At 44.0% G+C, this 13,638-nt stretch overlaps 1 protein-coding gene across 2 annotated transcripts; it reads right to left on the minus strand.

Moving 5' to 3' along the window:
- Nucleotides 1-1,639: 1,639 nt before the first annotated feature.
- On the minus strand, nucleotides 1,640-13,017 carry LOC118081022 (E3 ubiquitin-protein ligase TRIM7-like). 2 transcript variants are annotated; one of them, XM_060270819.2, is made up of 5 exons: nucleotides 12,677-13,017; nucleotides 8,812-8,907; nucleotides 3,963-4,063; nucleotides 3,049-3,134; nucleotides 1,640-2,694 (listed from the first exon to the last, which is right to left on the minus strand). In XM_060270819.2, the coding sequence occupies exons 1-4, from the start codon at nucleotides 12,890-12,892 to the stop codon at nucleotides 3,083-3,085; spliced, it is 465 nt and encodes a 154-aa protein (XP_060126802.2). In that variant the 5' UTR covers nucleotides 12,893-13,017; the 3' UTR covers nucleotides 1,640-2,694; nucleotides 3,049-3,082. The 2 variants fall into 2 exon arrangements, with proteins under 2 accessions (XP_060126802.2, XP_088519786.1); XM_088663660.1 differs by having other exon boundaries at nucleotides 1,640-2,739.
- Nucleotides 13,018-13,638: the final 621 nt, after the last annotated feature.

The following is a 13,638-nucleotide window of genomic DNA, read 5'->3' on the forward strand; positions in this document are numbered from 1 at the left end:
CTTGCTCTTTATTCAGCTCGTAGACATCAGGGAGAAGAAGAGAAGAACGACATTTTCTCAAAACCATCTGCTTATATACATTATTTTGGCTGCTCCTGCAGGCCAATCAGGTTGCGGATTCACTTCTGCCGGCCGCCTGATTGGCTGCTCCTGCAGGCCAATCAGGTTGCGGATTCACTTCCACCTGGAGTTGGATTGGGTGACTCATGCGGACCAATCAGACTGCTGATTCTGGATCCTATTGTTCCATGATTCAGCTCAGTACATAACAACTGGTCCTGTCCTTTACCTTTTTAACCTTTGCTTAAGGACTCTATACAGGCTCTTGGATACCCCATAAGGGAAAGGGAACAGTTTCCCTTATAACAACTTTATTCAGGGAGAACACGAACCAAACAAGGGATTCCTTTGGGAAAGCTGCTTGGAGGAGGGACAAGAGGTGGGCTTACTCTCCCGACTGACCCAACAGCAAGCCAATCAGTAGAAAGCTGGCCTGAGAAGGGAGAGTTGCACCATGACTGACACAAGGGACGGCCAATCTCTATCCTGAACATGTGGTTTCTCCCTGGAGAGAAAGAAGGGCAGGCATCCCCAAACTTCGGCCCTCCAGATGTTTTGGAGTTGGACTACAATTCCCATCTTCCCCAACCACTGGTCCTGTTAGCTAGGGATCATGGGAGTTGTAGGCCAAAACATCTAGAGGGCCACAGTTTGGGGATGCCTGGGCTGGAGGGTCTCTCCTGAGAAGGTGGATCCTGGGAATGCATTGGAGAAGCCCTTGGTGGGTGAGCGTTCAGGGTCCCTTGGATCCTGCTGGGCTCCTCACGCAGGGACAGAGCAGCGCCATCAGAAGGGAAGGAGGGGCTCTATTCACCTTCCCATTTCCCCAGGGGCGTAGGAAGATAGGGGCGGTGGGGGCAGGCCGCCCTGAGCGGTGGGCTCCAAGGGATGCCATCGTAGGGACGCCCGCCCCGCCCCCAAAACCCGCCCCCCTGGAATGTGCGTTATGCCCCTCCGGGAGGCGCGCCACGCCCCCAGAATGTGCGCCGTGCCCCCGGGAGGCGCACCAGGACCTTCCGGGAGGCACACCACAGCCCTGGAATGAGTTCCCTGCCCCTCCTGGAGGTGCGCCCCACCTCTGCCCCCGGTGCCGGAGCATGAAGCTCCGCCACTGCATTTCCCCACCTCCCAGACTCCATCCTCAGGACAAGGAGGGAACTTGCCCTTCCTCTTCATAGACTTCCAATGCTCCTCACTCCCTGCAATGACCCCCCCAGAAATGTCTCCCCACTGTGATCCCCTCATGCCCCAGGACATGGGGACGTGTGTCGAATCTCTCAGGATTGTTGGGGAGATTTTGATCCACATCTCCATCTCTCACACTCTCTTGATCCTCAGACAGGATGAGGCAGGATCCAAAGTTGCCTGGATCCAAAGCTGCGTTTGGGGGCAAACGAGGAAAGAATACAGAAACAGCAGGAGCCCAGAGAGTTCTAAATAACTTTTCTTTAGACCCATGACAGAAATTTCATTCCCGCTAAATGCACCGCGTTCAGGATGCTCCACAAGTTCTTAATAATAATTCTTGAAACCGTCTGTACTTTCAAGTGTTCAAAGCACTTCGAGCACATTACATATCTGCATAGAATCCTTACATGGACCCTGTATGTTTATTCCCTGCCACAGGTTAGATGGCTTAAAAAAAACCCATCCAAGTCATAGAGGATACAGCTTTAAATGGCTATGATTCATGATGGCTATAAACCCCCCTCCAGGATCAAAGGAACAATTCCTCCCAATTCCAGTCTCTGCAGAGCAGAGGAAGGAGAGAGCGCTCTTACTTCCTGGTTTATTTATTTCATAAAACGTATACACTTGTTTTGTAAAAACAAAAACAATAAAACCCAACAACACCAAAGTAGTTTACAGAAAGGTAAGATCCGGGGGGGGGGGATAAAAATTAAAACATACCAGAAGTTAAACTACCGTACTAAAACATATTTTCTAAGCATCTGGGTAGGCTTGATGAAACCAGAATGTTCTTAGCAGGCACCAAAAAGAACACAGTGCTTGATATCAAGAGGCAGGGAGTCCCAAAATGTAGATGCTGTCGCACCAAATTCAGAACTGCTGTGTCCTGCTTGTGGGCTCTCCATAGGTTTCCGACTTCCAGGTTCTGCTTTGGTTTTTAACCAGAATGTTAAGGTCAGCCAACCAGAGACAGGGGCGCAACAGTAGCTTCGCCTGGCAGACGGCATATGCTCAACCCGGAAATTTGTGACCAGGACCAGAATCAAGCCCAGGTGTCTATGGACACAAAAATTCAGTCCCGATTCCCCTTCTGGTTTCTTCCCAGTGAAATATCCCTGCATTGCAAGGGGTTGGCCTAGTAAAGTTGGCTCTTGTGGTCCCTTCCAACTCTATGATCCTATGAATGTTAATTCTTTTTTGGGTGGGACGCTTTCTAGGCATCAGCTCCTCCCATCTAAGGTTTCCTTCAGACTGCTCAGGACATGCCCCACAGCCTCTATGATGATTACTGTCCTTGGTTGGCCGGCTGATCTTTTATTAACCTGAAAGGTAACAGTGAGACTCCACTTGGATGTTTCTAGGTCCTTCTCACAGCTTCAGATGTTCCCAGCTCTGCAGTGGCTCCTCCTCCTCCTCCTCAATCCACTTCTTCAATTTCTCACCCTAGAAGAAGAGTTGCAAGGTTGCTTTTTGAGAGGTGCAGAAGATCTGCAATCCAGGCAGAAGGCAGAGCAGAATTAATTTTTGTTTCATTCTGCTGCAAAACACAATAGTGCTCATTATCTGTGAAATGGATCTAAGCAAACACGTCTCTCTCATCTATCACTTGAAACTAAATGCCCAGAATTGTTCCTTGTACTTTCCTCACCGGGGAAGGAACTTTCCCTGGGCGGCTATGGGAGGGAAAGCAGGAAAATAAATAGAATGAATAAAATCATGTGGGATGACAGAGAATGGTATCTCCTCCATCTGCGCCCAGAGACTGAGGCTTGACACAGAGAGAGGAAAGGGACATACCTGAAAGGCCCAGAGCAGTCCTCGCCCCAAGAGCTTAAGATGACTGACAGTTCAAGGAAGGGTGTCTTCTCTTCCATTTCAATTTGCTAGATGGTGGAAGGAGGAGAAAAGGGAGTCAGGGTGGATAATATATTCAGGTTCTGCAACATCTGTGGGATGTAAACAGGTGCAGTCAACTCACAACAGTTCCTAGAGTGTCCACATGGAGGAACACCTGACCAGGTCAGTTTCTTGTTCCTCCACACATGCAAATGAGATGGGAAAGGTGGCCAAGAGAGAGAGGAAATGGAGTCTCACTTCATATAAGTGAACTTCACATGTATACACTACTTTTATCTAAGCTAGTCTACCTCTTGAGTTGTGCTGTACCTCAGGAAGCTTGTAAGTAAACTCTTTTTATACTTTTAAAAGAGCACTGTGCCGTGTCTTTTCTTTTAAGAGGGATAAAGGGGAAAATCTAGGAAATATATTTTGTTCTAGAGGTTTAAGCAAACTGTACGACCGTTTTCTGCTGTGCATTGAAAGGGAATGTTACTCTGTTAAGTTTGGAGCTTGTTAACACAAGCTGGGAGAGGATACCTGTATATTTAATAATATTTCCTCATCCACATTCCTGAACATTCCCACAACATCAAGGGGCCACGTCATTCATGAGCATTCCCTGGGAAAGGCACTTTTAAATTTCCTACAAAGGTCACATCAACTTTAATCTGGGAAAGAACTTTCTAGAAGCTTATGGGTGCCCATCCTTGGAATAGCCACTCATTTCCTGAAGGCGAACGAGGCCACCCCAAATAGAAGCAAGGTGGCTTTGTGTGCTTAAAAAAATATCCAACCCTTTCTGGATTTATTTCCCCCCAGTTTATTAATTTTAGACTCGGACTTTTTCACTTCCCAACATCAGCAATACTTACAAGAAGCCCTTGAATCTTCTTTTCCGTGTCTGTTTTTCCCCACCTCCAAATGCTGCCTGTCTCATCGCCTCCAGGTTCTCTGCAAGAGCATCAATTTGATCCTGAAGAGAAAACATAAACCAGTTCGTTTTGTTTTTGGTTCCTTTATTGTCTATTTCTGAAGTGAAATCTGAGGGGCAAAGTTGAATGGCATGCTTGCTCCTTGCCCTCACATTCCTGTGCTTTCTTATGGAGATTTCCTGCAACCTAGCAGTCCAAAAGCATGTCAAAGTGCAAGTACCAGTAGATAAATAGGTACCGCTCCAGCGGGAAGGTAAACAGCGTTTCTGTGCGCTGCTCTAGTTTGCCAGAATGCTGGCCACATGACCCGGAAGCTGTACGCCGGCTCCCTTGGCCAATAAAGCAAGATGAGCGCCGCAACCCCAGAGTCATCTGCAACTGGACCTAATGGTCAGGGGTCCCTTTACCTTACCTGCAACTTCCCATATCCCCTTGCAGCATTTGAATGGGTTGGATTCAATAGAGTACAGGGTGCAAGTGAAGTAGGGGGTTTAACACACCTTGAAGGAAGGAAGGAAGGAAGGAAGGAAGGAAGGAAGGAAGGAAGGAAAGATGGCCTCCCCAATGTCTTGGGAAGAGAATACACTCAAGAATGAGAGAACATGTTGTTGTTGTTGTTGTTTAGTCGTTTAGTCGTGTCCGACTCTTCATGACCCCATGGACCAGAGCACGCCAGGCACTCCTGTCTTCCACTGCCTCCTGCAGTTTGGTCAAACTCATGTTCGTAGCTTCGAGAACACTGTCCAACCATCTCGTCCTCTGTCGTCCCCTTCTCCTAGCGTCCTCAATCTCAAGAGTCTCCTCCAGCACCATAATTCAAAAGCATCAATTCTCACTTACGGACTTCCGGCCACCGCCAGCGCTGATCGGCGGGGTTCGCCTCGAGCTCCGAGGCAACCCGGCTTTGCGAGGGGGGGGGAGGTGAGATAGCGACTCAACTCCCCAAAAGAGCCTCAGGTAGGGCTTCCTGAGGACGAATTAGCTCAGCAGCGTCCTGATCCGCGACTCCTCAACTCCCCGGTAAGCCTTAGAGCCCCGGTGAGAGCTGGAGTGGTAGTCGCGGGGGGCCATTTTGAGAGCGATCGTCACCCTCGCGAAGTGAAGCTACGTGCCGGCAGCGGAGAGCGGTGGATTCCTTCCCTTTTCTTAAACCAAAGAAGTTGGGACCCGTGAGTAAATTATTTAAAACAATTGAAATTGAATCGATTTGGACACGGATTTGGACACGGAGGAGGGGTAAAAGGGAAGCCGACCTCCTCTATTGAGAGACTGTTGAAACAGTAACCTAATCCCTGCCGGGAAGGTGAAAAAAAACATTTAATTTGCTACCAATTGGACTTAAAAGCTCTCTCCCTGAAGCGGGGGGGGGGAGTGAAGAGTAAAGTTTAAATTAAATCCCCTGCAAGTTAAAGAATTGGTTTTAAAGGAAGTCCCTGAAGAAGCCCGTTCTGGGTCCCTGGAGGGACTGGCGAATGGATCATAGAAAATAAGTGAGGATTATGGATTTTATTTAATTTGGCTTGGATTGGATTTAAAAAAAAGCAAAGAACTTTAATCATGGAGTGAAATTAAAAGAGGAAAGATTTCCAGACTGGGTTCAAAATGGAGAACTAAATTTCTAAACAACATCCCTGCCATTTCCGGCTCTGCACTTGGCTGTTTTCCCACGGGATGGAAAGTGATAAGATGGCTGTAGTCTCAACATCCAACAAAGAGGGACTCTGGCAAAGGATTTCTATGATACTCCTGGACATTAAAAATGAACTGAATGAGCAAAATCAAATTTTAAGGAATATTTTGGACAATAGACATGGAGAGGCGTCAGAGGACCAAGAGGAACATTTGTCAACAGACAGGAAAATAGAGCAGCAGATTCCTATGCACATTGAAGAAGAGGAGGAAGATGAGAAAAATGCCCCACAAGTGAGAGATGTGGGGCAGAGAAAGGACATGCTACAAGAACCACTCAAGGAAAAAACAGGATGGGCCTTTGTACTTCCAGTGAGAGGGGGAGTACAGGGCATATTTGAGGGAAATTTTAAAAAGGCTAAACGATGTTGGGAGGTAAATAGAGGGAGGGAGAAACAGAAGGAGTGGTACAAAAAAGTTGGAAAGAGGATATGGGAAAGGGTGGGAATGGGGTAGAAGAATTCTATGAGGAATTAATGGACTGATGATATGGAAGACCCAATACTGGCTTAAATTACGGAATTTGCTGAAATCTCCAGAGAATCTGGAATTGGTGGAAGGAGGGATGGAGTTGCTATTGTTATAAATGTATTATGTATCATGATATAAGAGATAATAATTGAAGGATGATTCATTGTTAGCAAAAAATAAAGGTGAGGGAAAGTTATGGATTATATATTGAAAGGTAAATAGAAATATCAGATTGGAATTATTGGATAAATGGAGAGAAAAGTAGAATTGAAATATGAGATACCATGTATATTGAATACTGTTAATCTAGTTATTATAATGGACCCAATATGGGGAGAATCGGGGAAGTCCTATAACGAAGTTATGAAAAAAGATTTGATTGCTAGATTTTTATTTTTATTTTTTGCTTGTCTTTCTTTTTCTTTCTTTTTCTTTCTTTTTCTTGCTTTGCTTTGTATGTATGGTATTTTGTTTTTGTCTTGTTTTTTGTATTTTTGGTATGTTTGGTTGCTTGAGAAAATTCTTAATAAATATACTTAAAAAAAAAAAGCATCAATTCTTCGGCGATCAGCCTTCTTTATGGTCCAGCTCTCACTTCCATACATCACTACTGGGAAAACCATAGCTTTAACTATACGGACCTTTGTCAGCAAGGTGATGTCTCTGCTTTTTAAGATGCTGTCTAGGTTTGTCATTGCTTTTCTCCCAAGAAGCAGGCGTCTTTTAATATCGTGAGTGCTGTCACCATCTGCAGTGATCAAGGAGCCCAAGAAAGTAAAATCTCTCACTGCCTCCATTTCTTCCCCTTCTATTTGCCAGGAGGTGATGGGACCAGTGGCCATGATCTTGGTTTTTTTGATGTTGAGCTTCAGACCATATTTTGTCCTCTCCTCTTTCACCCTCATTAAAAGGTTCTTTAATTCCTCCTCACTTTCTGCCATGAAGGTTGTGTCCGGCAATCTTAATTCCGGAATTAAGAACATAAAAAGAGAGAACACAAAAAGAGAACATAAAAAGTGTAATAAAAAGTGAGAGAACATAAAAAGTGACATCCCAATCTGGATCAGGGCAGCATCTCTTTTTCACAGTGTCCAAACAGATGCCTCTTTTAGACCTGAGTACCGCAGTGCTGTAATACGAAGACACATTTCCTATTAAGGTAAAAGGTAAAGGATCCCTGGATGGTTAAGTCCAGTCAAAGGCAAGTATGGGGTTGTGGCGCTCATCTCACTTTCAGGCTGAGGGAGCTGGCATTTGTCCACAGACAGTTTTCCGGGTCATGTGGCCAGCAGGACTAAACCGCTTCTGGCGCAATGGAAACGGCGTTTACCTTTCCGCAGCAGCGGTACCTATTTACTTGCAATGGGGTGCTTTTTTGTTTTGTTTTTGTTTTTAAAAATATTCATTTTATAATAAGACATAACAAATAAAAACATTACACAACGATACAATAAAAAACTAACAAAACCACATAAAAAACAAAAAACAAAAACAATACAAAAATGATCCTCACATTCAAATCTCTTTTCTTAAACATTATAGGGTGACTTCCTCAAATCTCCCCTTACTGAGCTTCATTATATATCCTCTTTAGCAATTTCTAAACCATAATATTAAACCACATTACAGTATATCTCTTATCCTTACATAATCTCCCATTATCTATATTATTTCATTACCACAACATTTTCTTAAATACTAACCACTACTTCTACATCTACAGCCTAAAAACAACTTCCGTATGTATATTCATTTTTAAAAAATATTTTTAAAATATTTTTAAAATATATTTTAAATTTCTTCCAATCTTCTTCCACCGACTCTTTCCCCTGGTCATGCAGTCTCCCAGTCAGTTTGGCCAGTTCCATGAAGTCCACCATCTTCATTTGCCAATCTTCCACAGTTGGTAGTTCTTGTGTCTTCCAATTCTTAGCTATCAATATTCTCGCTGCTGTTGTGGCATACAGAAAAAAACATCTTTTGGGGGAATTTCTTTCCCGATTATACCAAGTAAAAAGGCTTCTGGTTTCTTAATAAATGTGTTTTTCAACACCTTTTTCAATTCATTATAAATCTTTTCCCAGAAGTCTTTTACTTTGGGGCAAGTCCACCACATGTGGTAAAAGGTTCCTTCCACATCTTTACATTTGCACTAGCATGCTTTTGAACTGCTAAGTTGGCAGAAGCTGGGACAGAGCAATGGGTCAGCAAGCCCAAGAGGCTCAGTGGTTTAGACCACAGCACCACCTGTGTTATGTGTGTTGAAACATCTAATATTCAGTTTTACTGAATGCCCTCAGTATGATGAGAGAGAGAAATAATTCTGTCTGCTTTCTTCACACTGTGCATAATTTTATGCCACTCTTATCTTGTCTTCACGCTTACTTTCCTTTCTCTAAACTCAAAAGCCCCAGATGTTGTGACTTTTCTCCATAGAAGAGTTTGAGATGTCTCAAAGCCGTAGGACAGAAGGAATGGTTCTCATTTGAGCTTAGCAAGCAATTGGAAGCATTGAGGAAATGGTGAAGCAGGTAGCATCACACAGAGCTATGCATAAGAAGAGGCTGCTGGATCAGGCCCAGCCGCTCCATCATCCTGTTCTCCCAGTGGCCAACCAGAGGGCACTTACAAGCTGGTCTTGGCTTTCCTTCAAGATGGCTGCTCCGTATGCCAGAACCTTCTCTCTCTCTTGACACAAAATCTCCTCATGACTGCAGAGTTGATCCTGGAAAGAAACGTGATTTTTACTTTGGTTCTTTCTTTCTTTTCAGATTTATCGAGTGTTTTTGATATCAAAATGAGAAAGTGAGAGGTAAGTTGAATGCTATGCTTGCACCTTGCCTATTACGGAGGTCTCCTGCACCTTCCATGTCACATTGCAGCATTCAACATAGAATTGTAGAGTCGGAAGGGACCCCAAGGGCCATCTAGGCCAACCCCCTGCAATGCAGGGCTATGCAGCTGTCCCATATGGGGATCGAACCTGCAACGTCGGAATTGCCAGCAGCTAACCCAGGCATCCCCAAACTCGGCCCTCCAGATGTTTTGGGACTACAACTCCCATGATCCCTAGCTAACAGGACCAGTGGTCAGGAATGATGGGAATTGTAGTTCCAAAACTTCTGGAGGGCCGGGTTCGGGGGTGCCTGCTCTAACCCAATGTTTCTCAACCATGGGCCATATGCCCCCCCCCCCGATATTCCAAGGTGACCACAGGTGAAATTATAAAAATTACAAAATTATAAAAATTATAAATAAAACATGTTTTATTTACAAACAAGATAGCTACTGGTAGAAAATACCGGTATAATGAAAATGATGTATAGATGGTATATAACACCTGTGAAATTAGCTAAAATGTATAAAGTAAGTAACAAATGCTGGAAATGTAAAGAAATGTAGGGTACCTTTTACCATATGTGGTGGGATTGTAAAAAAAAATGAAAGGCTTCTGGGAAATGATTTATAATGAGATGAAAAAGATGTTGAAATATACATTTGTGGAAAAAACCAGAAGCATTTTTACTTGGTATTGTAGGTACAGAAATTAATCGACAGGATTTAAAAAAACCGTTTTTTTATGCAACAACTGAAGCTAGAATTTTATTAGCCCAACGATGGAAACAGGAAGAATTAACAACGAAAGAGGAGTGGCAAACAAAAATGATGGAATATGTAGAGCTGGCAAGGTTGACAGGGAGAGTTCGGAACCAGAAGGACCAGAACTATCTGAAGGAATGGAAGAAATATATGATTTACTTGAAAGACAACTGTAACCAATTGACATCACTTGTAGGTACAGGTAGGTAGCCGTGTTGGTCTGAGTCGAAGCAAAATGAAAAAATTCCTTCAGTAGCACCTTAAAGACCAACTAAGTTTTTATTTTGGTATGAGCTTTCGTGTGCATGCACACTTCGTCAGATACTCTTGAAACAGAATCCTATCACTTGTAGGATTACAAGAAGTTTTGTACAGAGAACTATAAGAACGATTGTAAAAAGGACCTATGAAGAAGTATATTATGAATTTTTTTAAACAATAATTATCATAACAAAATGCAAGAATAGATAGGAGATTAGAAAATCATTAGATGTGGTTGATGGAAGCCTCAGGCTATAATAGTCAAAAAGATGTGTAAGATGAGATGTGAAGTGATGGTTTGTTGTAAAATATATGCAAAAACCGATAAAAATTATTAATAATAAAAAGGTAGCTACTGGTAGGACAGGGGGGGGCACGGAAAGGAAACAAATTTGACTGGGCATACTGTACTTGGACTAATGTGCGGAATTCGGCGGCCAGGTTGTACCCATCTTGGTCCGACTGCACTGGCTGCCAATTAGCTTCCAGACCCAATTCAAAAGGCTGGTTTTGACCTATGGCTCAGGACTGCAATACGGTATACCTAAAGGACTGCCTCTCCCCATAGGGACCATCCCAGACCCTGAGATCATCTTCTGAGACCCTTCTTCATATGCCTCCTCTGTGAGAGGTCCGGAGGAAGGCAAAACAAGAACGGGGCCTTCTCTGCAGCGGCTCCCCGTTTGTGTGATGCTCTCCCCTAGGAGGCCCGCCGAGCGCCTTCATTATACACACTTAGGCGACAGGTGAAAACGTTCCTCTTCAACAAGGCCTTTGGCTGATTAACATTCTTCATTCTTTTAAAAAAAATTTTTTTGGGGGGGATGCTATTCTGAATATAAATAAACATGGTGTAGCAACAGAGGTCAGCTTACTTCCCCAAAGGATACTTTCCCCCTTTCTTATTCTACAGAACCACTTCTAGTAATTTCTATAAGAAATGCTCAGGTTATGGGGGGCAAATAGTCCCAAACTTGAGCCTCCTAGGGCAGGTGTGAGGAGAACCTTTAGCCCTCCCAGCTTCTCTGGCTGTTGGCCAGGGTTGCTTGTTCTTGGCTGTAATTGTAATTGTAATTCAGCAACTCATTCCATACCCCCCAACATTTATCTGAAGAAAATAGGGGTGTCCTATTCCATCATAATAATAGTAATAAATTTATTATTTATATGCCACCCGTTAAACATTTAAAAACATCCCTATACAGGGCTCCCTTCAGCTGTCTTCTAAAGGTTGTACAGTTTCTTATCTCCTTGGCTAAGGGGTCGCCAAGGGATCACCTCATCTGTCTCCTGAGAAATCTCTATGTGGGACAAGAAGCTACAGTTAGAACTGGATATGGAACAACTGAGTGGTTCAAAATTGGGAAAGGAGTACGACAAGGTTGTATATTGTCTCCCTGCTTATTTAACTTATATGCAGAATTCATCATGCGAAAGGCTGGACTACATGAATCCCAAGCCGGAATTAAGATTGCCGGAAGAAATATCAACAACCTCAGATATGCAGATGACACAACCTTGATGGCAGAAAGCGAGGAGGAATTAAAGAACCTTTTAATGAGGGTGAAAGAGGAGAGCGCAAAATATGGTCTGAAGCTCAACATCAAAAAAACCAAGATCATGGCCACTGGTCCCATCGCCTCCTGGCAAATAGAAGGGGAAGAAATGGAGGCAGTGAGAGATTTTACTTTCTTGGGCTCCTTCATCACTGCAGATGGTGACAGCAGTCACGAAATTAAAAGACGCCTGCTTCTTGGGAGAAAAGCAATGACAAACCTAGACAGCATCTTAAAAAGCAGAGACATCACCTTGCCGACAAAGGTCCGTATAGTTAAAGCTATGGTTTTCCCAGTAGTGATGTATGGAAGTGAGAGCTGGACCATAAATAAGGCTGATCGCCGAAGAATTGATGCTTTTGAATTATGGTGCTGGAGGAGACTCTTGAGAGTCCCATGGACTGCAAGAAGATCAAACCTATCCATTCTTAAGGAAATCAGCCCTGAGTGCTCCCTGGAAGGACAGATCGTGAAGCTGAGGCTCCAATACTTTGGCCACCTCATGAGAAGAGAAGAATCCTTGGAAAAGACCCTGATGTTGGGAAAGATTGAGGGCACTAGGAGAAGGGGACGACAGAGGACGAGATGGTTGGACAGTGTTCTCGAAGCTACGAACATGAGTTTGACCAAATTGCGGGAGGCAGTGCAAGACAGGAGTGCCTGGCGTGCTATGGTCCATGGGGTCACGAAGAGTCGGACACGACTAAACGACTAAACAACAACAAAAGGGGTCGCATAACTCTGTACCCTCCAACGTTTCTCCGTTGAAAGAAGGGACATCCTACCGTACCCTCCAACATTTCTCCGGTTAAAATAGGGACATCCTAAGGAAAAGCGGGACATTCCAGGATCAAACCGGGGCAGCTTCTGAAAATCCGGGACCATTCCTGGAACATAGGGGCACTTGGAGAGTCTGTCATTCCACTTGATGAAATACTCCCCGCCCCCCCCCCCTTACCACAAAGCTCATTGGAGCATTCCTTTTATGGAGACACACTGCAACATTTTGCTGCAGGGCTCGCTTGCCCATAGCTACCGGTAGTATTTCCAGCCTCCATAGAAAACGTGATTTCCTACCTTGTATATTTCAGGCGCTTCATCCAGAGGAACAACCTTGTGTTTTTTGTGTTCCTTGGCTTTGTCACAAATCACACAGATGGCGGTTTTGTGGTTTTTACAGAAGAGTTTCCGGGGTTCCTGGTGTTTTTCACAGACACTCCATGTTCCCCTCTGACGTCTGGAGAGATCCTCAGCAAGACCCCCAGCAGCCATGGCTGCTTCTGGCACAAGCATTACTTTTCTCTGCTGACTTTTGTTAAAAAACCTATTTTACAAACTGGGTGTTTCTTTTCCTGGAAACCAGGTGACTGGGGATTTCTACTTTGTGTTGCACCTCAGGTGTGTGTCAAAGTCCGCAGCCAAAGTGAAAGTTTAAACAATTATAAAAAAGAAAAAAAATGTGCAAAGCAAACACGTAGTTTGCCAGGACAACCTGCAACCTTTGATTTAGTACCAGGAAATAAACCTTTGATTTAGTACCAGGAAAGAAACAGGGGAATGTGCTGATAAGACGCCTCACTAACTCTAAATTATTTGGGGCATTCCTCACAGGTGATATTTCAGGCTCAGTTAGCTGTCATATCAAAGATGACATTTGGGGGTGCTTTTTCTCTAAAATGCTTGTGGAGTTTAGGGAGTGGGAAACCAATTTCCTCCAGATTTTAATGATCTTCTAGAGTGGGATCCAGATAAAACCAGGAGACCGCAAAAGTTGTTGAGCTTCTTTTTTTAAAAAAAGGAAACCACCAAAATTGTTGAGCTTTTTAAAGGCAATTCCCAAAGTTGTTCAGCTTTTATTCTGACATATGATAGCACTATAAGATGATGATAATTTTATTTAAACCCCGCCCTCCCCACCCAGGACCGGGCTCAGGGCGGCTAACACCAATAAAATTACAATAAAACATAATTGGGGGGGGAGCAGTAACCCAGTCTGAAAGAAAGACTTGATCAGGCCTCAGGCTCAGGCCATGATAATG

The sequence above is a fragment of the Zootoca vivipara genome, chromosome 2 (assembly GCF_965207765.1).
Source record: "Zootoca vivipara chromosome 2, rZooViv2.hap1.1, whole genome shotgun sequence".
Taxonomy (NCBI): domain Eukaryota; kingdom Metazoa; phylum Chordata; class Lepidosauria; order Squamata; family Lacertidae; genus Zootoca; species Zootoca vivipara.

What these genes read in the sequence shown, in the direction of transcription:
- LOC118081022 (XM_060270819.2), bottom strand. Translation starts at nt 12,892, where the DNA reads ATGCTTGTGCCAGAAGCAGCCATGGCTGCTGGGGGTCTTGCTGAGGAT. An exon ending in AAGCGCCTGAAATATACAAG is followed by an intron (nt 8,908 to 12,676) that starts GTAGGAAATCAC and finishes GTTTCTTTCCAG; the next exon opens with GATCAACTCTGCAGTCATGA. An exon ending in AGAAGATTCAAGGGCTTCTT is followed by an intron (nt 3,135 to 3,962) that starts GTAAGTATTGCT and finishes TCCACCATCTAG; the next exon opens with CAAATTGAAATGGAAGAGAA.